At 41.9% G+C, this 25,366-nt stretch overlaps 1 protein-coding gene across 1 annotated transcript in view; it reads left to right on the forward strand.

Moving 5' to 3' along the window:
- GAD1 (glutamate decarboxylase 1) overlaps positions 1–20,040 on the forward strand; it is a 40,091-nt gene extending 20,051 nt beyond the window's left edge. The window contains exons 7-17 of the mRNA XM_059394145.1: positions 4,879–4,991; positions 6,193–6,308; positions 6,393–6,472; positions 6,696–6,750; positions 8,034–8,150; positions 9,256–9,320; positions 12,975–13,053; positions 14,176–14,325; positions 16,624–16,731; positions 17,750–17,839; positions 18,608–20,040. Coding sequence (XP_059250128.1) covers positions 4,879–4,991; positions 6,193–6,308; positions 6,393–6,472; positions 6,696–6,750; positions 8,034–8,150; positions 9,256–9,320; positions 12,975–13,053; positions 14,176–14,325; positions 16,624–16,731; positions 17,750–17,839; positions 18,608–18,781 — 1,147 coding nt within the window. The 3' untranslated portion in view covers positions 18,782–20,040. The remainder of the gene's footprint in view (positions 1–4,878; positions 4,992–6,192; positions 6,309–6,392; positions 6,473–6,695; positions 6,751–8,033; positions 8,151–9,255; positions 9,321–12,974; positions 13,054–14,175; positions 14,326–16,623; positions 16,732–17,749; positions 17,840–18,607) is intronic.
- The last annotated feature ends 5,326 nt before the right edge of the window (positions 20,041–25,366 follow it).

A 25,366-nucleotide genomic window follows, 5' to 3' on the forward strand; every position in this document is an offset into this window, starting at 1 on the left:
ATTCTCCTCTGTGTGTATGTTCATAAAATCAAGTCCCTTACTCTCTCCTTACCTCAGCTCAGCCATGAAACACTAAAATATGTCCCAGCCATCTGAGGTCAAGGCCAGTCCAACTAAATGGCACATAGTAATTGCAGCTGTACTGAACACAGTGGATATTTATAAAATATGACTCGATTCCCGCAGATCGATAGAGAAGGTTATTTAAAACAGTGAAATAGTTTCTGTCGGTTCTAGAGACAAGGCACTGTCTGAAGAAGTAATAACTATTATCTAGAAATTGCTCTAAGTCTGTTCTCCTGGAACATCATGAAATGTGGCGGCACCGTCAGAAGCTGATGCAGAAATTTGCTCCCCTGGGAAAGTTCCCTCTCCCACTGGGTTGGTGTTAAAAATAAACCTGGGAAAGAATGACAAAAGGAGAAGGAGTTAATTAGTAATATACTCCTGTTGATGACTTGTACTGTTGTTGCATTTCGGTGCACTGGTAATAGTAAGAACTATAGTCCTCAGTATAGTCTTTCAAGAAAGAATGACCCAGTCTCCCAATTCAAGTGGCAAAGTTATAAGGGATGGGACTGCTAACAGAAAATAGAAAGACCAGTGGTGTTCATGCTTTCATACCTGCCTGTGCATATAGCTTTGAGGTCTGTTCTTCTGGGCAAGGACCCAGTGAAGAGACCCAAAGAAGACCTCAAAGATCTGTAGCTTCCTGCGGCATGCCCAGCTCTTCTCTTCCAAAACTTGGCTCCTGAGCACAACCGTGCAGGCTGAACAGCACCCAAGTGCAAACAACAGCCTTCCCTCCAGCACCTGATGACAATACATAATCATAATGGCAAGATCTAGCCACAGCCCTTTGTTATGAGGTTACGGTTTCAAGTATCCCGTGCTTTATTTTTATAGAAATTACACAGGAGAAATTTTCTGTGGGAGTCATCAGTCACTTTGTACTGGTAGGCAGGTTGTTAGAGAGGAATCTGGAGCAAGCCGGTCTCGTTTGTCACAGAGAAGCAGCTGGGAGGTAAAAAGGCTTGGAATTCTGACTCTGAAACATACTGAGATCTTAAAGCTGATTGCTGGATTCCTTTGAGCCTCAGTTCCTTCTTCAGAAAGTGGGAGATAATAATATCCATCCTACAGAGTGGCTCTGGAGGAAGTGCCACTTCTGGAAGAAGACTGGAGGAGGTGCCAGTCTTAAGTGCCCAGTGTCTGCAAGGAGCAGCAAACACACCTAAGAGCGGCAGCCACTGCATAGGTCACTGTCACTGTTTGAGATGGCTCCCGGCTCTTTTGTTTCTGTCTCTCATCATCTCTGGACACCAGAGGGGCTCACTAAGTTTCCCCTTAGAAATGTTATCTTTTAAGGTGAAGATGGGCCATCTGCCACATCTGTAAGGAGAAATCTAGGAGGAGTGTGAAGTTAGAGAGTCCACATAGAAAATCGTTTCTTTCTCTCATTAAAGAAGCTCCCAGTTTGACAGTCACCAGCGACCCAGGTTCCTTGTGACTTTCTAATCCATACTGTAGCACATGGCTCTCTCATATTCAGAATCACCTCATGGCGCAGACTGGCTGCTAGAGCTCTAGCCATTACTTATGTGTTCCCGAATTAGGATTGAGAGAGAGAGGAAGGGAGAGAGCGAGGGAGGGGAGAGAGGGAGATGGAGGAAAGAAAGAGGAGGAGGGAGGGCAAGCAGTCAAAAGGGGAACACACTCTTGCCTTCTAAGAAACCTTTTCAGAAGGTTTCATATAACATTTCCCATAACATTTCTCTGGCCAGAACTTAGTCCCATGGCCATACCTAGGGAGGCTAGAAAATGTAGTCTTTGAGCTAGGTGAATTGCAACCCTGAATGAAATTGAATGAAGTAAGGGAACATTGATACTGGTTAGCAACAAGCAGACTCTGCCACAAGAGAAATAGAGCTTCTCAACAGTTTGCTTCAGTTTGAAGTGAATCCCACTAAGAAGTGGAATTGAACCACTACAAAGGGGCAAACTCAGTACCCTACTCAGAATAGAGAAAGTCTCGGAACTCTCCTTTAGTGTCCCTCATGATCTTCACCATCCTGTTTTGAATGCTTACTTCCAATCCCCTGTTCTTAATTTCACCCCACAGCCTTTTGCAGTTTTAGCTTCTTGTTCTCTGATTCTGAAATGTCATCTTGTACTCTGACTTTAGCATCTAACCCGCTTCTTTTGAATCCATATTTGACCTTTGATCTCTTGGCTTTATTTGCTTTTATCTGTCATTTAGGGAAGGGGTACCTAACTTGGAGTCCATGCTGCAAGGGGAGAATCTCCTATAATACAAAAATGATATATTATCCTCATCTTCTTCCTGGAGAGAGGGGCAGTAGCTTTCCCGGGATTTCTAGAGGCCTCCAAGACCCCAGTTAAGAACCGCTGCTCTAGGGTAAACTTCACACATTGGGTATAGGCAGAATCCCTGTTGTCAAACATAGCCCAGGATGGTAAGGCACGATCAGAGAAGTGTCAGGAACAGGGAACACTATGTTAGTTCATTTGTCAGGCTTGGCTGAGGATCAGCAGACTTAGACCATTCTATCAGCTTCAGGAAGAGGATGTTGGGACTAGAGTCGTGAATCAGGATAAGCTTGGTGTTAGCTGTGGGATAACTGGTCCTTCACATCCCGGGAAGGACTGTCAAAAAAGGATGCAGCAAGGCCAAGAAACAGGTGCTGGATTCATCCTAGTAAGCTTCCTCCTCTAGGTTGTGAATGATGTCTTATAACATCTTTGTCTCCTCAGTGTGTAAGATGCTACCCAGCAGAGAATAACTACTCAATATGTATTTATTGAATAAAACTGAAAGACAAGTTTAGGAACTGGGTACCTGGCACAGAAAAGGAAACTGGAACAGATGAGATCAAATGGTCTCATGATCAAACTCTCTGGACTCTTCCTTCTAATCCTGAGAGTAATGGCCATGTTCTCGGTCCTTAGGTAGAATCACTAATTCATATAAACGTGGGACCCAAATTAATTTAAATCACGAAGTGGACCAACCCCTGGCCTTCAGTGCCATCATTTCTCCTTTCTCCATGTGGTTCCTGCCTGGCCATCTAACACTGATTTGACTCCAGCTCAGTTTTCATCTAATCCTGGATAAGGTTCTGATGTTATGGTGTGTGATTCCATTTGTTCCTTGACTTTTGCCAGAAAGCCTTCTCACTTGGTGTCATGAAATTCCAGCACACATACTGCTGCCAGTACCTCTCCACCATGCAAACATTTTTGCCATTCCAACATTTCCAAAAACCAGTGGCACTATTGATACCACATTTGTTCAAGAATGGTTGGAAGCACATCATGAGTTTTCCTCTTGGGCACTCAACAGCACAGGCTAAACCAGGAATCCTTCTCTTCTTCTTCCTTTATCAGGCCATCAGACATGAGGGAGTGTTGGTTGCTACGGTGATGGGGCTCAGAGCAGAACCAAAGCATGATTGTGACCTCCAGAGGTGATGGTAACTGAACACATGATTTCCAAGGGTCTTCCTCCTAAATTTCAAGGGTCCTCCCAAGGAAAATGGACATATTCTTTTTGGAAACAAAATTCTTCTACCGACAGATATATCCTGAGGGTCCTCCAGGATCTCTTTGTCCTCTTTTACTACCAAGTGATTAATTTGTTGCTTCCCCCCCCATGATTAAAACTTAGTAGCTTCACCTGTGTCTTATTGTACAATTGTTATCTCATCCTTGCAAATAGCTTTTCTAAATCATTAAACGAGCAAGAATTCCCATTAGTCCTCAGGATTGGCATTCTGCCCAAACCCCCTAATCAATGATAAAGTCTCCACATATCACTTGGCTGAGTCAATCTAGGAGTCTCTCTTCAGCAAGCATGGTCTGAGCTGAGCCCACAGGCTCTAATGCTTAAGGAGACCAAGCAAAAAGCAGAAAGACAAAGAGCCTCAGGTTCAGTAAAAATCTTTTTGTTTTCTGACTTAATTTTCTATGGATGGACCGTCTCTGATTTCTCTTAATCCCTATCCTCGGTACCACAATCTTGTTTCAGTGACTACTTGTTTCAGTCTACTTGACTGTGCTTCCATTCTTAATTGCATTGAGAAGAGTATGGCTTGCTACTTCCAAATCAGTTTGTTAGAAGACAGAGAAAGCTAGCCTACCAGGATATCTGAGAGCCTACAGTTAGCTGTGGATGCCAGTTGACTATCTTATTATTTATAATTGGTAATTAGAAAATCATCACTTATAATTATTCTTGACGGATATTGACTTCAGAGAAATATAGAAACATAGCTGTCCTTGGGGATTATCAGTAGAAAAACCATGTAGATAATTATATTGAGATCTTTAAAACCTGGGTCAATATTTCCAATTAGATTCACAGTTAGATTTCCGATGTTTACATTGTTTTTAAAAGATAGATTTTGGCTCTGAGTTTTATAGATTCTACAAGTATGAAACTGACCATCAGTTTCGGTCAGTGGCAAACCAATTTTAAGTAGAACTTAGAATACATTTTTTTCAATTAGTATTTGCATCTTCTTAGATCTTAGGCGTGAAGGAAACCCAGGAAAGTCATTTTCTTTCCTTCTATTTCTCTGGGTGGACCACATCTAAGACATTCCATTCAGATAAAAATCTATTTTGTTGATAAGAAAGCACAGAGCAGGAACTTCCACCACCTCTCTAGGTAATCCAGGCTGGTTTCTGATATTTTATGATTGGTGCCTTACTGCATTTCCAGGAAATAAATGTTTGAGAGGTTTTGAATACACCTTTTTTTTAGAACCCAAGTACAAATACTAAACCAATCGTCTGTGTTCTCCAAACAAGTGGTTTGATTTCTGTATGTTCATTTTTTTCCCACCACCTATCCAGGTTTACATATGAAATTGCACCAGTATTTGTCCTGATGGAGCAAATAACACTTAAGAAGATGAGAGAGATAATTGGGTGGTCAAGTAAAGACGGTGATGGGATATTTTCTCCTGGTATGTTTCTCTTCTCTTTCCCTAACTCTCCTCAAGATTTGTAGTATAGACCCTTGGGATCCTCGAGAACACTAAACGTAAAGTGAGTTCGTGGAAGACCAATGACCTTAAAAAATATATTTTTTTCAATTCTCCTGCCTTCTCTTTGTCAGGGTGAAGTCTAGCAAGAATGCTGCATTCTATGTATGTTACCTAACATAGCCTGTGCCTCACCTATAAAAACTGACAGAGGATGTGTTCAAATCATGCTAAACAACTCTCGTCTGTCAACAGCAATTTGCTTATTCTGGGGAATCAGTGAATCACCATTATCAGTTGACTAATTGATTTCAGCCAAAACAGTATATCTACTTTGAGTTTTTAGTTTAATGTAGATACAGTAAGAATCTTTAAAACAAGGACAAATATTCTTGGAGGTTAAGCAGCACTGTGGGATGGTGTCAGGGACAGCATGATTATATACAAGGGGAAGAGAAGAATAAGAATGACAATTGTCCGGGCAATTCAAGTTGGCCATAAATTTGCGTGTTTAACTGTCAAGGAATTGATACAAAAGTGATTAGTTTGTATTGGCCAGACATACCTAGAGAGTTACCTCCATTCTCCTTGTTTAAGTAACCTTTGTGTCTAAGTAATCTCCTTGTTTAAATAATCTTTATTTAAGTAAACACAAGTTTAGTTTTATTTTAATAAACTTAGAGCTCTCCCAAATGACTCAATAACTCAGTTGAGCTATTCTTTGAGGAGAGTATCCAGGCAATGTCACTGTTTCCTTCTGTAGGCCCCATTACTCTTGCTTTTTCTGTCTTTCTAATTCAGAGAATAGATTCATCTTTGTTCAGGAAATAGATGGAGCAGAAAGTGAAAGCAGATAAGTTGTAACTCACCTGTCTCTTTGCAGCCACTGCCGTTGCCACCTCTTATATTTCTGTCTAGGCTTCAGGTGGAATGGGCATTGGAGTACATGAATCACCTCCAGCCAAATTGCCTAGATGGCTCTGGTAATGAGAGTGACTACTCGTATTCCCAAGGCAAAGGGACCAAAGGGAAGTCCTGGCAATAGGGAAGCCAGGAAAACCTAACAGGATATTGTCCCTCCCCTTTCTGCCTCTGTTGCCTCTTAAGATACTAGCTCAGTCTTTATTATTAGAAACAATAATAATGGAGCTTCATACCTCCCAATGTATCTGCTTGCTTCTAGGGGGCGCTATCTCCAACATGTACAGCATCATGGCTGCTCGCTACAAGTTCTTCCCAGAAGTTAAGACAAAGGGCATGGCAGCCGTTCCCAGACTGGTCCTCTTCACCTCAGAACATGTGAGTTGGATGATCTTGATTGTGGCTTATGGTGTTTTACAAGGGACTGTCTCATCTCTAACCCCAACCCTCTGTTTGTTGCAGAGTCACTATTCCATCAAGAAGGCTGGAGCTGCACTTGGCTTTGGAACTGACAACGTGATTTTGATAAAATGCAATGAAAGGTAGGGAGGAGAGAGTAAGCATTAGGTTCTTGACGTATTGAATGTGTTCATCTGTTAAATCTGTTTTATTGTGCTTAAGCACTGACTCAGTACAGTATGCCAAGCTGCTAATGGTCTGTTGAAAATATCCGATTAAATTACTTTTTGCTGCTGCTAAAGTTTTTTTCATGTGCAATCTCATTGATTCTTCATTTTAATTTCTCTTCCCTTTTAATAATTACAGGGGGAAGATAATTCCAGCTGATCTAGAGGCAAAAATTCTTGATGCCAAGCAAAAGGTATGTACTCTGTGGTGCACCTAAACTCTGGTGGATACAAATTTTTAAAAACATCTTTCTGTCCTAGATAATAAAAGTCTCTGATAATATGAGAGGGAATTTTAATTGTGTTTCTTAAAATTATAATCTCAGTTATTTGCTTATTTCCAATTTGAAATGATTTCACTTTAAAGCTGTGTCTATACATTGTCATTTTTTTAAAAAATGAGGAATTCAGTCTTAATTAAGCCACTTGTCCTGTCTTTACTTTGCCAAGTGATTAGTTTGATGTACTTCAATAAATCCACTACCCAAGCATCAAGAAAATGCAGCCTAATTGAGCTTTTTATTTGCTGCTTGTTAGGTATAATCTCATTTTAACAAATACCATTTTAGCTTGGGCTTCTATTTAGCAGAGTGCTTCTATGCCTTGGCAGATGGCCCATGGTACTCGGTGAATCCAGCCTCAATAAATTCTATTAAACAAAACAAAAAAACCTCACAGATGAGATGTATCTACAAGGCAGTCCCAGGTAGCTATCCGGCATTTACCAACTCGTTGTTTTGGTTACATCCTCAAACCTCATTCTCTAGCTTAACTGTTTGCTGGTCAGTAGAGGAGATGGATGGAAATGTCACTAGGACCGACAAGGGGCTTGGAAGGAAATGAGCTTGAAAAAAAACCTAGGACTCCTAGATTCCCCCAAGCCTGTCTTCGCCCTATTACTCTACTTCCTCATGTGTTTCTTCTTCACATGAACATTTTACTGTGTTCACTATTCGTGAACGTTCCAGCTTCCATTGTGTTTTAAATAAGCAAACGATGCTTCAGGATCATTGTTACATCTATACACTTAGAGTAACACAGCTTCTAAAATGTATCATACCTGGACAATGTTCAGAGCTCCCTGCCCATCACTCCACACACTTAGGATTCCTCTTTCCTGCTTGCTATAGAACTTACCGCCATAGAACATACTGTGTATTTTGCTTCTCGAATTTTGTTTGTTGTCTGTCACTCCCCACTAGGATGTTAACTCCATGAGAACAGAAGTCTCCATCTGTTGCTCTCACTGCTGTATTCCTCCACAGCTCTGAAATAGGGCCTGGCACGTAAATGTCACTCAAAAACTTATTTGTTGAATGAATGAGCCGATGGACCAACAAAGAATTCTCCCAGATATCATACCTGACAGCACAGCCACCTTGCTGATCTCTGGTACAGAGGAAGACTCCTGCAGTTCTACTGCATGTGGACGGGGGAGGATGGAAAGTCTCATCTCCCCGTCTCTCTTCCCTTGTAGGGGTTTATTCCTCTTTATGTCAACGCAACTGCCGGCACGACAGTGTACGGTGCTTTTGACCCCATACAGGAGATTGCGGATATATGTGAGAAATACAACCTGTGGCTCCATGTCGACGTAAGTGCTGTAACTCACAGAGCGGCCAGTGTGTTGGGGGGTGGAAACACTCTGCTTTACCATTTGCTGCCAGCTCCTCCCCACGCCCCAGCTGGCCCTTTGCCCCCATCCCGGTCAGCTCGCCCTCCTGTGGCCTCCAGCCCACCATTCATGACGGCACACACTACAGGCCTGGACATCTTCTAGGACTCATCCCTTGCCTGCCACTGTCTTCTGTGGTCCTCGTGAGATTTCAGTCCCCCTCACCCTTCCAGAAAGCTTTTGTCTAGACAAATGTTTACAGAAGGGAGTATAGCTGGTTTCAGAGGGGAAAATGTATATGCTCCAATGTGTGGAGAGTAGACATGAATCTAGACACTCAGCTACCTGCTTTCCGTCCAGCCATCTATGACAATTTTCAAAAAACCTGTGCATCTGGTACATGTAGGAAAAATAGACCCTATAAAGAAGGGGTTATCAACAGAGAGATTTAGTCCCCAAATTTCCCAGGAACATAAATGGTACATGTTCCACATGGGAGATTGGGTGTATTTTCTCCTTTTTCTCTCTCCATTCTCTTATGGATATAAGTTCTCACAACCGTACAGGTGGGTAATGTGCCTGACTGTTGAGCCCATGACCAACAAAAGCTGTTGTGTCATGTGGTGTCCCAAGCTGTTCTGTAAACAGGCATCAAGGTACCCACCAAAATGTCTCACTGTTGGGGGAACCTCCAAACCCGACAGAGCTGTTGTTTTCCAAGTTTTTTCCAGGAGCCCTTAGAACTCTATCCCAGGGAGAATCAGATGGTAGGCTCCAGAGCCATGGTGGCTCCCTTAACACAGGACTCTGGCCTTTGGGTCTCGGCACCAGAGGCTCAGACCCAATTTACCTAAATCATTCACACAGCCCCTGTAAGGTTAACCTGGAAGGAGTTTTGAAGAAGAGACAAATGATAATTACAATGGCCACAGGCTGTACAATCAATGTAGGTTCCTTTTGTCAAACAAACTCATGCTTGTCACCATTTACGTTCTCTCTCATAGTTGCTTAGCCGTGTGGAGTGATTGGTTTGCGATTCTTCAGTGTCACTGTCCCCCTCCCCCTCCTGTCTCTGTCCTCACAGGCTGCCTGGGGCGGCGGGCTGCTCATGTCCAGGAAGCACCGCCACAAACTCAGCGGCATAGAAAGGTAAGGGCCCGAGCTCAGGGCCGCCCTCCATCCAGGCCTTTCATCCGCGGCCGCCCAGGCTGTGCCACCCCATCCGCGGATGGTCCCTCCCTGAGTCCCAGGGTCTTACATCCACTGGACTACATCCACCTTGTTCAGTAGGCAGTTACTGAGGAATTATCGAATGCTAGGCCCTGGGAAATCAAAAATGATTCCCAGTCAGATGAGTCCTCAGTGAGTTCACCATTGAGAAAGAGAGAAAGACAAGTGAACGGTGACAACACAACGTGGTGAACACAATGGCAGACGTGACTGCTGCGTGGTCGGCTGGTCAAGAAGAGAATGTAAGCTGTGCAGAGATCTCAAGGTTAAAGGAGGGTACTTTATTCCCTTAACTTACTCATTCCGTAACTGGAGGGTATTTGTCAAGAGCACAGAAAGGGGCTTGGATTCAGCACGCTCTTCTCTGTCATTAAATTGACTGCTGAGAATGGAGTAGTTCTAATTTCGTTGATCTAACTCAGTTGATTGGTTGTTCTAACTAACTTGTTTTCTGGCTCACCGTTGAAGTTCAGCGGCGGGGGAAAGGGGTCCTACTTTTTATTTTTTCTTCCCCAGGAACTGAGCCATTTCTGCACAGGCTCCCAAACTGACCCCCTGCCCCTACCACCTTGTTCCCTGTTCTTCTCAGTCACTGAGTTTACTTGGTGGGTGGTCAAAGCCTTTGGCATGTTTGGATCTTGCACCCATTGCAGATGGCGGTCCCTTCTCCTGTCACCTACAGTGGCTGAAGAGGCAAAGATGATTACCCAGAGGAGCACTGAGGCATCAAAGCTCATCTGGCCTTTTCCCAATTCACTCATTGTTGCCAGGACATCCCCCCTCGGCCTAGGAGAACCAGGCCCCTTACCCTGCCAGCTAGAATTAGAACCATTTCTTGTGTTCACTTGCTAACCTGGCACGTTTTGTGTCAGGAACAGAAGCTTCTAATCTGAGACAGTGTAGTCATGAGCAAAACATGATTTTAACCTGACTCCAGCAATTTGATCCACACTCACCTCAATTTATGTATTCATTCAGCAAATATTTACTGAGCACCTGTCATGAACCAGGCAGGCATGATGTGAATACTCGGTCACCCACCTTCGGTCCAGCCATCTGTGGCACTTTTCTTAAAAAATGGGTATCTGGTACACGTAGGAAAAATAAGTCTGGATCTAGAAGGTATTATCAACTGGGGGATTTACCTTCCTGAAGCTTATTGTCCAGTGAGCTAGATGTTCATAAATAAGGAGATATTTAGTCTGTCTCGTAGTAAAGAAAAATGAAGCAGGGTTGGGTAACTGTGAAGACAAAGGCATGCCATTGGAGATGGGGTAGTCAGAGGCCTTTTTTTTTTTTTTTTTTCCTTAAGATTCTATATATTTATTTGAGAGAGACAGAGAGAGAGAGAGCATGACACAGGGATGGTCAGAGGGAGAAACAGTCTCCCCGTTGAGCAGGGAGCCCCTGCGTGGGACTCGATCCTGGGACTCCGGGATCACCACCTGAGCCGAATGCAGTTGCTCACCAGATGGAGCCACACAGACGTCCGGTCAGAGGCCTTCCTGAGAATGTGACATTTCAATGGATATAGGGATAAAGGGAGAGAGGAAGCGAGGATACTTAAAAGAGTATTCCAGATGGTGGAAGGGCAAGTACGAAGGCCCTGGGGTAGGTCTGTTCTTGGCTTCCATCCAAGAAGCCAGTGTGGTTGGAGCAAAGTAGAAAGAGGTGAGAGCACACTGAGGCGGAGAGGTGAATGGGGAGAGGGGAAGACCACACAGCAGCTTCTCTCACAATGAGGACTCTGGCATGAGTTTCAGCTATCTCTACTGGGCCTCTTCCCTTCTGGTTCAGTTCTGAAGGCCGGTGTCAAGGTGAATGGGACTGACTTGAGTGGGACTGACTCTTGGAAGCATAATTACATGACCCTATGACTTAGAGAATAATATGCTAAATGTAGATGAACCAATCCAACTGTACTTTAGATTTATCAGGCAATTTCCATCTTCTGCCTTTGAATCCAGGAAAACCTGAAACATTTTGCACAGATTTTTCTAACATTTTAAAGCACATATGTCTTCTAAAAGAAACTGAATCCATATCATGTCTTGTTACTTTACCTTTGGAACAGCAAAGAACCCTTCACTTCAGACCTCTAAGGCATTCAAAAAACCATTTAAGACATTTTATGAGATCTAAATAAAGTTTCTTAATGACTCAGTGAATGATAGCTATGAGAAAATGGATTTAATCCACTACCTTTTAAAGATGGCCTGACACTGATGACCAAACATTTAGTCACCTTTTTAAAGAGTTCCTCACGAGTCTCTTTCACAAAGGTTATTGTACTATGTCCAAAGGGGAAAAGTACTTCAGGACTTACTTCTCCTTGAAACACAGTACTCACCCTATCACCACCTAGACACTAAATTATTCTCCATCTAATGGACCTCAGCAAGATGAAGAGGTTCAACATTTACAGCAAGGATTTAGCTCTAGGGAGAACAGAGGCAGTATAATTCAGAGCCAGTTGCTGGGTCTGGGGAAAGCCTCCTTCTCGGGTAAGAAAGTGCAGAGCCCAGTGCTGGGCTGAGCCCAGAGCCCAGAGCCCAGGCTGTTGGGAAGGAGTCTGTAAACCACTGAAGATTACCCCATTTCAGTCCTCCGGCACTCAACTCAGTGGTCTCTGTGATGGCTCAGCCAGTGTGCTGCTTAACCCATCTGAACGACTGATATGGTTGCTAGGAAACCATGCTTGTTCAGCCATCATGGCAGCCTACACTGGCAACATTGTGTTCATTTGGCTCATAAATAATGTTGCTAAGGAGTCAAAATCTAGAGTCATCCAAATGAGCCCTGCTTTTAGGGGTCCCTCTTCTCACTACCTCATAAGCAGGTAGGTCAGCATCGCCAGTCCATTTTATTAATAAGAACAGGAAGGCAGAGGGAAGCCAGGGTCTGTTGCCTAGAGGGAGGCAGGCTGGCGGAAGGGTTATGAGCACCGGCTCTGTAGTCTGGCTCCTGGACTTGACTCCGCCGGACTTGACTCTCCTCTTGGCTCAGGCACTCAGCCCAACTGTTTGACTTTGGGTGATGCATTTAACCCTTTCATGCCTCAGTTTCTCCATGTAAAAGAGAGGGAGTGAGAGTCCCTACATCAGAGCATTGTTGTGAGAAATAGATATTCCAGGAATACCTGTGAGCCTTTTGTATATATCTACTCATTTATCCTTTGTTAGCCTCTGGGAAGTAGACACTATTGTCCCATTTCACCAATGGGAACACTGAGGCGCAGGGGAGTTAGGTTCCTTGCCCAAACTGGCAAATGTCAGAGCCAGGATTCAGTAAAGCTCTTGGAATAGTAGGACATAAAATAAACACTCTTCATAAATGAGAGCTATTCTTAACAGCAATTATTTAGAAGAGCCAGTCAGCAACATAAGGCCCTGAGACTGCCCACAAAATATTAGTTTGCTATTTGGTTAGCCTACCCGGGGTGTGGGGTGGGGGGAGGCCGCGGCAGCACATACCACTGCAGTTGCAAAATGGGTGGTGTTTTCCTCAAGAGGACGGGTGCCTCCTGCTGACTCCTGCACCTTCTCCTCCGAGTGTATCATGTGCTTCTTTCAGGGCCAACTCAGTCACCTGGAACCCTCACAAGATGATGGGCGTGCTCTTGCAGTGCTCTGCCATTCTTGTCAAGGAAAAGGTCTGTACCGCCTCCAAAGAGGAGCTGGCAGCCTCGGTGTCCTTTACGAGGCGCAAGAAGAGAAAAGTGTGGTTTTGTTCGGTTTGGGTTTTGTTTTGTTGTTTTGTTTTTTAACTGTACTTGACAAACACACAAGATTGCCAGCCCTGTTGAAACGACAGGGCCGTTCTTCCCTGCCCTTGTGCCTCCGTGAGGGCCAGCGCGTACCTCCTCCTGGCTTTGCCCTCTATTGCCCTTCCTACTGCTCAGCGCTCAGGGCCCTGTCAACGATGGAAACTATAAGGGCATCATTTCATTGCCCATTCCTCCATGTTTGTATGAGCAAACGTGAGAGCCATCGGGTGGGTGAACCCCTCTCACCTTAGTGAATAGAAGTGCTCCCTGGAACATACCACAAGTTCTTTGCGTGAATCTGAGGTCCCAAGAGCTGAAGTAAATTAGGCAGAACAGCATCTGCAAATGTCAACTTAGGACAACAAGGAATGTTGAGTAAAAAGCGTCTGGAAATAAGTTAGTTCTTGAAGTGTCTAATAATAGAACCCTGCTTTCAAAAGCATTGTTGCAGCAGTAAAATGTGGGTACACTGAGGCATTCCAAAAGTTGATCTCCAGCTTGTAGGAACCAGAACCTGCCCAGGCTCTTTACTACGTTCCTAGTAACGTCTGTTAACATTACAGGAGATCCTGGAAACTAGACTTTGGGGAGGGGGTCACTTGTGGGAGGAAAATTCTTCACAACATGAGACCGTTCCACCCACTGCAGGGAATTCATATCCCCAACCCTTGTCCACCGAACACCACAGTACGTCCCAGTCTTGGAAACAAGCCGAAACACCCCACACATTTCTAAGTGTCCCCTAGAGGAGACGGTGGGTTCCTTCTTGTAAGCATCAGAGACTAAAAAAATCATTTTCTAATCAGAGGGACAGAGAGAAAGGGGAAAAGTTTTTCCAAGGGTGGTTTTCGAGAAAGATACCAGAACAAACGCAAGGCCTTATAAAGACATTAGAAGAAAGGTTGCATGGGATCCCAAGTCCCTCCTTCCCTACCAGCCCCGTTTCAAAGCCATTCCCATCTCTGACCTACGAATACAAATGCAAGCTTCTCTTGATTTTCATGATAGGGTATACTCCAAGGATGCAACCAGATGTGTGCCGGCTACCTTTTCCAGCCAGACAAGCAGTATGATGTCTCCTATGATACCGGGGACAAGGCAATCCAGTGTGGCCGCCACGTGGACATTTTTAAGTTCTGGCTGATGTGGAAAGCAAAGGTACGAAGGAGAGAATTCAGACATAGGACAGAAATGCAGTGTGCACAGGCTGGCTGGCAGAAGGGAGACAAAGATATATCACAGATAATTTAATATGTGTGTAATCAATATCTAGGTAATTGAGTTAACTGTATGTTCTTTGTTTGCAAACGAGATCACTTTATCCCTTATGTCAAAATCTCCCTTCTTTTCATTCAGTCTTCTCAGTTGGAATTAACATGAAGTTTCCTTGTAACTTTCTCTTACAACAACTAAAAATTTTGCCAAGATGAGGCCTTTCTCCGTCGTCCTTAGGGATGCTGAAACTATTTAGTGCAGATGTGAAGAAATTGCTGCATTATTCTATGCAGAACCCTGAAGTTCTTTATGAGGCCTCGAATCATGGGCTCTATTGGACAATTTTTAGTTCTTTTTAAATAATGGCTTTCCCATCATTTGTATTTTATATGCTATTCTGGAAAACTGCATACTTTATTCTGAGAAATCATACTGTTAGACTAAATCATGCTGTGTCTGCATTCATCAACCTTTTGGGTTGCATTTCTGTGTTTAGGAAAAAACCAACAACTAGTAGAATCTCCCCCTAAATATGGGTGAGGGAAAGGATTGCCTTTTCAATTATTTGTTTCAAAAGTATGTAATCAACTAAGGCAATTTGATTTCATAGCTTTATAGTGCAACCATTGTTTTTATTTACTGACTATAAATTAATTTTAATAATTTCCACACTTAAGATTGGATCTACTAATACCAAAATGACAAAGTTTTCCAGCAAGACATCTAGTCAAGTGTTTTTCTGTAGGATGGATTTGATAGATTATTAGTTTTTTCCTTCATTAAGTCATTTTTGTCTTAATATAGAAATAGTCTGATTTCTACCACAAAGTAATCATAGGTATTTTAAGCATATAAGTAGCCATGAATTGTAACAAGAGAAAGAGCCCTATCTTTTAGAAATATAATGCCCACGTGGCCTACGTCAGTAATTTACGTCTTCATTTTGCCCAACAATAAACTCTTGAACCATCTGCCAGGAGTTTGGCTCATAGTGAATTAGTGCTGAAGTGGGATCCCAGGGCAGGCTTCTTTCTCAAGTGGAAAGTAGACTGACCAAGGGATGCCTGGGTGGCTCAGTCGGTTGAGCATCTGCCTTCTGCTCAAGTCATGATCCCAGGGTCCTGAGATCCAGCCCCTTGCTCAGCAAGGGGTCTGCTTCTCCTTCTCCCCTTCCCCGCTGCTCCCCCTACTTGTGCACATGCACACTCCTCTCTCTCTTTCTTTTTCTCTCTCTCTCTGACAAATAAATAAAATCTTTAAAAATAAGAATAATAGAAAGTGGACTGGCGAAGGTATCACACTCAGCAGTGACTACTTGGGGAGGCTCATGCTTTGCCTGTGCTGGGCCCTGCCCAGGCCTACTGACGATCCACAGGCCAGCCTTGCACATCTGTTCGCCTTGTTGACACCAACCCACTCGACAGCCCCCATGCTGCTGTTATTAATCAGCCTTGCTGGCTTTTAAAACTCGTGCTCAACCAGTTTGCCAAGAGCTAGAGCTATTGCACTCTCAGGGCATGTACTGAGACCGGTGGCTTCCCCACCTGCCTGCCTCGCTGGCCCCAGAAAGCAATGATACTGTGTTCTGAGGAAGGTAGCTTGCCAGGGAGTAGAGACATGCTTAGCCAGGAGTTAGGGCCAGGGAAGGTGGGTTCTAAAGTAGTATTTCACCAGCTCCGCCGTGAAGAACCAGTTGTTATTGTTTTTTAACCTACCATGGACCAATACAATAAATTATGAATTGGTAGAAAAAATGAAGTAAAAAACTGTGTAAAGCTTAGACATCAATTTTTCAAATTAGAGTCAGTAGACATAAAATTACTGTCAAAATGCTGTTAGAATTTCTTACTGCTGAATCTCAATTTCTGTTCTCGTATTTGTATGCACCAGTTACAGCTTGTGGACAGCTAGCTACACTTTTGAGTACCGCTATCCTAAGGCAAATGAACAACAGGCTTCAGGTCCAGGCTGTGAGTAACTGGAAGGGAGCTAAGAGCCCTAGAGAGACCAAGTGCCCAGAGACTAGAGTGTCTTCAAAAGAGAGTAGACATGCTTCCTTTTATTGTTTATGACGCCGTGAAGAAACTGTACTCATTTAATTAGGTTGTTCTTCCTAACCCTCTCCAAGAATACTCTTATGGGGATTTCCAAAAGACAAGGTCAGCACAGCTTCCTCAAATGCTCATCCCAGGAGCAGTCAACCCATTGCTAACCAACATGACTTTTCTTTTTCTAAACCAGGGCACAGTGGGATTTGAAAATCAGATCAACAAATGCTTAGAACTGGCTGAATACCTCTATGCCAAGATTAAAAACAGAGAAGAATTTGAGATGGTTTTTGATGGTGAGGTAAGTTGTCATCATGGACTTGATGCATAGCATTTCCAGAAAACCTACTGAGGGATGTTCCTGAAACCATATTTTCCCCACATCGCCAGAAGGTGCTTCTGAATTTTTATTTTTATGTACTCTTCATTTAATTCCCTCTGTATCTAGGAACTTCTCTTTCGATAGCACTGGGAAGACTTCTGCCCTTTTCCTTTTCTAAAATGGTACAACTCTTGACCAGCCCTTTGTAGATAAGAGGATTTTACTTGGCACGCTCCTGAGTTGGTTAAGCATCCTATTCTTGATTTCCGTTCAGGTCATGACCTCGGATTGTGAGTTTGAGCCCTGCTTTGGGCTCATGCACTGGGCATGGAGCCTGCTTAACATTCTCTCTCTCCCTCTCCCGTTCCCCTCCCCCACTCTTAAAAAAAGATTTTTTGTTTGTTTGTTTCTGCCCTGAGTTCATATGTACATTGCGCACAAGAAGGTACTTGTCATACTAGTATTGACTGAATGCTTGCTGTGGGTACATCCCATGTCATGAACTGAGTTGTATAGTAGTGACCAAAAGAATAGGAGCCCGTGTTCGGTAAAATAAAGTCCACTCATAAACCGTGTAACACCACCTACATCATCTAGAAAATTGGTTAGAAGAAGCAATTCTCTGGCCAGATATGACTGGATAAACTAGGCATTGCTCCCCCTGGTATAGAAGTAACATGGTCTTCAAGATGGACTTAGAGCCCCCCCCCCCCATTTTTAAATGATTTTGTTCATTTATTTGACAGAGAGAGGAAGAGAGCACAAGCAGGGGGAGGAGCAACAGAGGGAAAGGGAGATCCCAGGACTCTGGGGTCATGACCAAAGCAGACACTTAACTGACTGAGTCAATTAGGTGCCTCTTGAAGCCCTTTATAGAAAAAAAAAAAAAATTTCTTCGGTCTGGGAGCCTTCTGCCAATGTACATAGAGCTTTGGGAACAACTTTCTTTCAAGTACTCATAATTTTCTGGTTTGTTTGTTTGTGAAAATTTCTGCAGCCTGAGCATACAAACGTCTGTTTCTGGTATATTCCACAAAGCCTCAGGGGCATTCCGGATAGCCCTGAACGACGGGAAAAACTACACAGGGTACGGAATCTCTCCTTGTCTCATCTAACTCTATGCAATTTCTCTAACTGGTCAGAACATCCACACTTTAATGTGTCTTTCTAATGGGGAAGAAATAAAAAATAAAGACTTGGGGTGCTAGGAAGCCATCTTGCTACATTCTTTTTGAATCTGGATTGTCCCTTTGTAGGGGGTGGGGGGGCAGGATGCAGCCCTGTCGTAGGTTGCTGTATGCAGGGCAGTTGAATGATATACATATTTCTAGGAACTTCCATATTAAACTGTGTCTATTAAAATGTCTTTTACAAAGTTCAAGTCCACTCTAATGCTGATTCATTCTAGTTGTTGATTTCTGCATCCATTATAGTATTTGTAATTGTTGGTATTTGTATTGAATTTTTATAATATTTCATTCATCTAACAAATACTCATTGACCATAGTCTATGTGCCAGGTGGATCCTGGGCTCTGGATTGTTCAGGAGCCTTAATTTGTGTTGCAGTGTATAAGAGTTTTTTGGTTTTTTTTTTATTTTATCATTGTTCCAGGACTGACTTTCAAAAGTCAGCCACACAGTAGTTTCTGAGGGAATTTATGATCAGGTGGCCTCAGTCATTGGAGAGTAACTACTGAAGAGACTCAGATACAAAGTGTTTGCCTTTATGCCAGTAAAGAAGCGGATGGTGAAAAGCAAATGGCTCTATTTTTTCAACTAAGAAGTGGGTCGCATTGTTTAAGAGAGCGGTGTTAATACTGGTCTTGAGTTTTGTTTTGTGTTTTCCATCACAAGGTTGCTCCCAAAATCAAAGCACTGATGATGGAGTCTGGCACGACCATGGTTGGCTATCAGCCTCAGGGGGACAAGGCCAACTTTTTCCGGATGGTCATCTCGAACCCAGCTGCAACGCAGTCTGATATTGACTTCCTCATTGAGGAGATAGAAAGACTGGGCCAGGATCTGTAACTGCCCTCCACGAACACGAGTTTATGGGCATTCCCTTTCCTTCTGGCTCTCTAGAACCACCTTTGTAAATGGCTAAACCACATAGGATATTTCACTGAGGGAAAAACATAATATCTCGAAAAATATTGTTTAAAACTTACTTAAGCTTGTTAGAGTTCATAGGAAATACTGTTCTTTTTAAAAAGTTGCCCACTAGAAACACAGTATATATGTACAGTTATATATACCTCTCTCTATATATGTATATGTATGTGTCGTGAGTGTGGCTTGTGACAGATCACAGCATGTCTCCCACTCCCAGAGAATTAACTTTCCCTTCAGCAGTTACCGATGGGCCAAACATGCTGCAAACCAGCTTGCCCAAGAATCCCAGGAAAGATGTTTTTCAAGATGTTGTGTCATAGGAACCAAGGGACATACTGTTGGTGAGAGTTGACCTCGTTATCAGTGTTTCTCCTACCTGAGGTGATGATGAATGAGACAAAGTACCAGTAGATGACAAGAATCACACCCTCTCCATTAGTATCCTGGTTGGGGAAAATCATAGCCGAGTCATTGTTACAGGTGTGCTGTTGTTGTATTTTTAAGGACTAATTTGTGTAGATTGTGTATATTTCTGTTGTCTGACCTTTGGGGGGTAGGGGAAGAACACATGTAATGATTTCAATGAAGTGTTTAAATTGTAGTAAATGAGATAATTGCTTATTTATATTCAGAGATTTACCATGCTAAAGAGACGTCTTGTATTTTCTTCCCATTTGTAATGTATCTTATTTATATATCAATGCAGGAAACTGTTTATGGTATTTTCGTGTATTTGTGAGCCAAAGAAAAAAGATTAAAATTAGTGAGACTTGTATTTATATTAGAGTGCTCTTCAAATAATGATCGAAGCATAAGTTTGCTGCCTGTAAGAGAATTCTGATACTGTACATAGAATCATCTATATGGAAATCCCATGACTTCAATAACATCTGCTCTTCTATTATGCTCTCTGTCTGGCTATATGTCTGGTGTTCTCAATGCTTTTCTAGTAACTGTTGGATAGTAACTAGATCTCCTATAATTTTGTAGTAGTTCATGACCAATCTCTGTGACTCGCTTAGCTTAAACCTAAGGCAACGTTTCCGAAGACCTTCTTAAGAGCTCCAATGAACTGACCAGGCTCACAACTGTTTCTGAAGAAAGAAAAATTCACACTGTGCGTTTTAGAGTATGCAAGAAGAATATAAATAAATAAAAATATTCTCCATGGAGAATTTGAGCAAAATATTCTTTTAGATTCTGTATCATACACAGAGCTTTCCAGCGACCGTTACATATCACCACCCAGCCAATCCCCTTTCCATTAGCTGCCTTTAGGTGATGGTCACTACCATTCTTAAGCTGGGACTCAATGCACTATCATAGGTGCCCAAACCCCTGATCTGTAAAATCATTCTGACTGCAGTTAAATAAAATTTGCAACTCAAGCCCAGAGAAAGAGAAGCCATCCCTGTTTTTCATTTTCCTATTTGCATCTTGGCGTTCCGTTCGTGCAGCCATTCAAAACCTGTTTTCTTCCTCTGTCACAGGCACTGTTCTGGGCACTGGGATTACAGTGACGTGCATGGCAGACAAATATTCCTTCTAATGGGGATCTTACAGCATTTGGTATATGTAGTATCTGAATACCTCTAAGATCACAGACTTGTGCTTGCTGCTGCTCATGCTTGTACGGTGGGCCCGGTTCACTTTTTCAGGAAACATGTCTTGGTGCTGGATCATTAGGAAATAGGTCCTACTTTCTAGATTCTATTAAGCTATAATAATACTATTTCACTCATTTGGATACAAGGAGCTCTCTTATTGAGCACATGGAGGGATTAGATAAGAGTCCTTTGTAATTAGCATACTGACTGCACGCATGACTTGTGGTAAGACCAGGTGCCCCAGGGAGATGCTCGTAAAGTCACTTGATTCTTTCTGCCCCTGTTCCTTCCAGTCTCCTCTGTGGTATGATTCTATCCACGCCCTTGTTTGAATTCAGGTCAATCCTATAGATTTCTGGCCTCTCAGTTACAAGAACAGTTTCATTTTAGCAATCAAATGTCCAGGTCAATGTAATAAGGGAAGACTTCAAATTTTTATACACCAGAGTTTCTCCCTTCCCTGGTTCTGGCACTGTCTTAGGCTGCAATCCTATAGTGGTAGGGGGAGAGAGACTGGTGGTGGGACAAGTTCAGCTTCCTTTTTTTACTCTTCAGCTCATCTCTACTCCCTAGCCACCGCATTTCCCCTAGGGGCAGAGGGGTTAAAGTAAGAAAGGCACAGCTTCAGGTAACTGATAAATTCTCATCTAGCATGAGGGCCTCTGGTCCATGAGTTTTTTTTTCTCATGGGACCATTTGGGAGTGGGGGTGGGGTGGGGATTTTTCTTTTATCAAGGTAAAGTCCAAGATACAACATAATTCATTCTTTATAATATACTGTATACAGTATTCTATGAGTTTTGATGAACCCATTCAGTCCTGTAACCACCACCACAGTCAAGATCTAGAACAGTCCGCCACACCAATAAATGCCCCCTGCCCCCTTATATGCAGCACCTTTCCCAGTCCCTAATTCCTGGCTACTTCTGGTTTGTTTTCTGTCCCTAGAGTTGTGCCTTTCCTATCGTGTAAATGGAATCACGTAACGTGCAGCCTTTTGAGTCTGGTTTGTGTCACTTAACACAATGCATTTGAAGTTCATCCAGCCATTGTCTGCATCAGTTGCTGGTTCCTTTTATCACATAGTGTTCTGTTCCTATGGATATACCAATGTGTTTCTCCATTTCATCACAGAGGGAAATTTGGGTTGTTTGCCCTTTGGGACAAGTAAAATTAAGTCACGTAAATGTTTGTATGCAGACTTGTGTGTAAACATAGGTTTTCGTTTAACCTCAATAAATACCTTGGTATAGCAATGCTAAATCGTACAGCACAGAGTGTGTTTAACTTTCCAAGAAGCTGCTATACTGTTTTCCCAGGTGGTTGTACTATTTTGCTTTCTCACCAGCAATGTACACATTTTCCAGTTGCTCCGTATTCTCACCGATTGTTGGTATTTTCAATTCTTAAAAAATTTTAGCCTTTCTTTTTTTTTTTGTTATAGTTTTATTGCGGCATAATTTACATGACCATATAATTCACCATTTAACCTACAATTCCCTGGCCTGGAATAGATTCACAGAGATGTATATCCATTACCACAATAAATTTTAGAACATTTTCATCATCCTAAAATGAAACCTTATACCGATTAGCAGTCTCTCTTCGTTCCCACACAAACGCTCCCTCTACCCTCTGGAAACCACTCATCTACTTTCTGTCTACAGATCTGCGTTTTCTAGACACTTCATATAAAAGAAATCACACGATCTGTGTTTTTTTTGTGACTGGTTTGTTTCACTGAGCATGTTTTCAAGGTTCATCCATGCTGTAGCATTTATCAGCCCTTTATTGCTGAATAATATTCCAGTTGGAGATAGACTATGTTTTATTTGCCCATTCATCAGCTAGTGGACATCGGGGTTGTTTACATTTTTTGGTTATTGTAAATAACCAAATAATACTATGAGCCTTTGTATACAAATTTTTATATGAGCATGTTTTCATTCTAATAGTGGTATCTTGCTGTAGTTTTAATTTGCTTTTTCATGAAACACTTTTGAAGCATCCTACTGATGCCCTCCCACCTCGTCGCACATGAGGCCGTCAGGGTCTCTCCTCCCGCGACCACTTAGGACTCAGACCCTCAGCTCTGAGCCCCTTGGCAATCTACCCTGTCCTAACTTTTACTGTAAGCCCTTCTCCTCAGGCAGCACTCTTGGGTGGAGTCCCTTTTATTTAAAATCATGACATGGAGTATATAAGGAGGGTATTTTTTTTAAAAACTGGCATGTAAAGGGTAAAGAATGACAACATGATACTTGAGTACCCACTACTCAGCCAAAGAAGTAGAATATTCTCTAGTACCTTAGAGCTGTCCAAACCATCATGAACACTTCCTAACAGGATGCTTCCCTTTTCCCAAGAAGTAATCACTATTCTGAATGTTGTGTTAATTACTCTCTTGTTTTTCTATATAGTTTTACCACATATATATGAAGCATTATTGTTTACTTTTACCTGGTTTCACACTATGTAGAAATATAATACAGAATATATGTACTTTTGTTGTTTGTCTTTCTATTCAACCTTGTGATTTTGTAGGACCAGAGCTAACCTGTAGGTCTTTGTGCAGTTAAAAAAATTAAAAAGACCCTCCCCCTCCCTTCAGGGACAGGCTTCCCTGTGCCAGTGTGTACAGCTTGGCACATGGAGCATAGACTAGATTGCCGTGCCTTCTGAACCCATTGCCACAGCCTGCAGTCACAGTCTTATGTGGTAGCCTCATGTTTTTGAGATTTACCTTTGATGATGATTCCAGCCAGGATGAATTCATTTTTATGGCTGTTTCATTGCATAAATATACTTCAGCTGGTTTATCCATTTTATCAGGGGTGGGTATACGGATTTTTTCTAGTTTCCTACCTTTAGGACCAGTGTTGCTATGAGCATTCTGTACTTGCTGGCAGGTGCACGTGTAAGAAATATTTTTCTAATGTTTATATCCAGAAGTGAAATGGCTGGGCCATGTTGTTGAACTTCACTGAGTAAAGGAGAGTGGTCATACCAGGTTTCACATTAACCAGGGACACATTGTTCCATAACCTCACCATCACTTGGCCTAATAATTTTGCCAGTTTAGTGAGTATGAAATGCTATCTCATTGTGGTTTTGTCTTACCCTGATTAAAAATGAGGCATCTTTTCACATTTTTATGAATCATTTGTGTTCTCTCTTCTAGGAAATGCCTAAATCATGCCCTTTGTCCAATTTTCAATTGAGTTGTTTGTCTTTTTCTTATGATATTTAGGAGTTCTTTATACTTTCCAATTACTAATTCTTTTTTATTATAGGCTTGGCAAATATCTTCTCCTAATTCGAAGCTTGAGTTTTTATCTGATTAATGCTTTTTTGAAAACGTAAGTTCTTAAATATAATGTAGTGAAACATATTAGTATTTATCATTATACTTTCTACTTTTTTGTGTGTCTTAAGAAATTCTTCCCTATCCTAACGTCATAAAGATATTTTCATATATATATTGGCTTCTAAGTTTTATGGTTTTATTCCTTTCACATTTAAGTCTCTATCTGTCTTGAATTGATTTTTTTTTAATATTTGGTTCTCCTTCAAGAGTGAGAGCTATTATTAGCTCTTGACTCTTCCATATAAATTTTCATATAATTTTAGAATCAATATATCAAGTTCCACAAAAAAAATCCTACTGGAATTTTATTGAATCTGTGGGTTGGTTTGAAGAAAATCAGTATATTTTCAATATTGAATGTAAGTAATCATAATTATAGTACATATCTCCATTTAACTAGGTCATCTTCAATGTCTTTCAATAAAGTTTTACAATGGATATGCACAATTTTTGATAGTTTTATTCCTAGGTGCTCTATTTTGTTATTTGAAATGGCATTTTTTAAATTGAAGTATAATTAACATATGGTATTTTACTAGTTTCAGGTATACAATATATGGTTCAATAATTCTATATGTTACTCAGTGCTCATCATGATAAGTGTATTCCTAACCCCCTTGATCTATCTCATTCAAAAATGGCATCTTTTAAAAACTACATTTTCCAGGGGCACCCAGGTAGCTCAGTTAGTTAGGTATCCAACTCTTGGTTTGGGCTCAGGCAATGATTTCAAGGTTGTGAGACTGAGCCCCATGTCATGCTCCGCACTCAGCAGAATCTGCTTTATATTCTCTCTCTCTCCCTCCCCCTGTGTCCCTCTCCTGCTCATGCATGCTTGCTTGCTTTCTAAAATAAATAAAAATTTTTTTTTAATTCCATTTTCTAACTGACTATTGCTGAGGTATGCAAATGTAATTGTCTTTAGGGTGATGATTTTTGTATCCAGACAGCTTGCTAAAACTCAAATGATTTTGGTTCTCTAGTGTTTTCCAAATAGGGAAATATACCATCTATAGATAATGACAGCTTTGTTTATTCTTTTTTGATTCTTCTACCTTCCCTCACCCCTTTTTCTTGATATGCTGCACTGGTCAAGATATGCAGTTCAATGCAGAAAGGAAGTGTTGCTAGCAGGCACCCTGGCCTTAATCCTGATATTAGAGGGAATGGTTGCACAAGTCATCATTCAGTGTTACGTTTCCTTTAGGTTTTTTTCATAGATTATTTACTGGGGTAAAGAAATTTCTTTTTATTCCTAGTTTGCTAAGTTTCTGCAATAAAGAAATATTTAATTCATGTAGTATTATTCATAAACAATTTGTTTTCCATGTCTTTGCTTTTTTTTAATGAAATGATTTGGCAATTTTATTTCCACATTTCACAATACAAATGAAAATTACTTTTTTTTTTTTTTGTCCCACTACTTAAGTGGACACCATAAGGCTACAGGTGGAAGGTTTTATCATTGACATGTGGCCTCCCGTAGGCAGGCTCATTCCAGGAGCAGGTCCCACTGGCATCACCCCA

Source organism: Mustela nigripes, chromosome 3 (genome assembly GCF_022355385.1).
Source record: "Mustela nigripes isolate SB6536 chromosome 3, MUSNIG.SB6536, whole genome shotgun sequence".
In the NCBI taxonomy this organism is placed as follows: Eukaryota; Metazoa; Chordata; class Mammalia; order Carnivora; family Mustelidae; genus Mustela; species Mustela nigripes.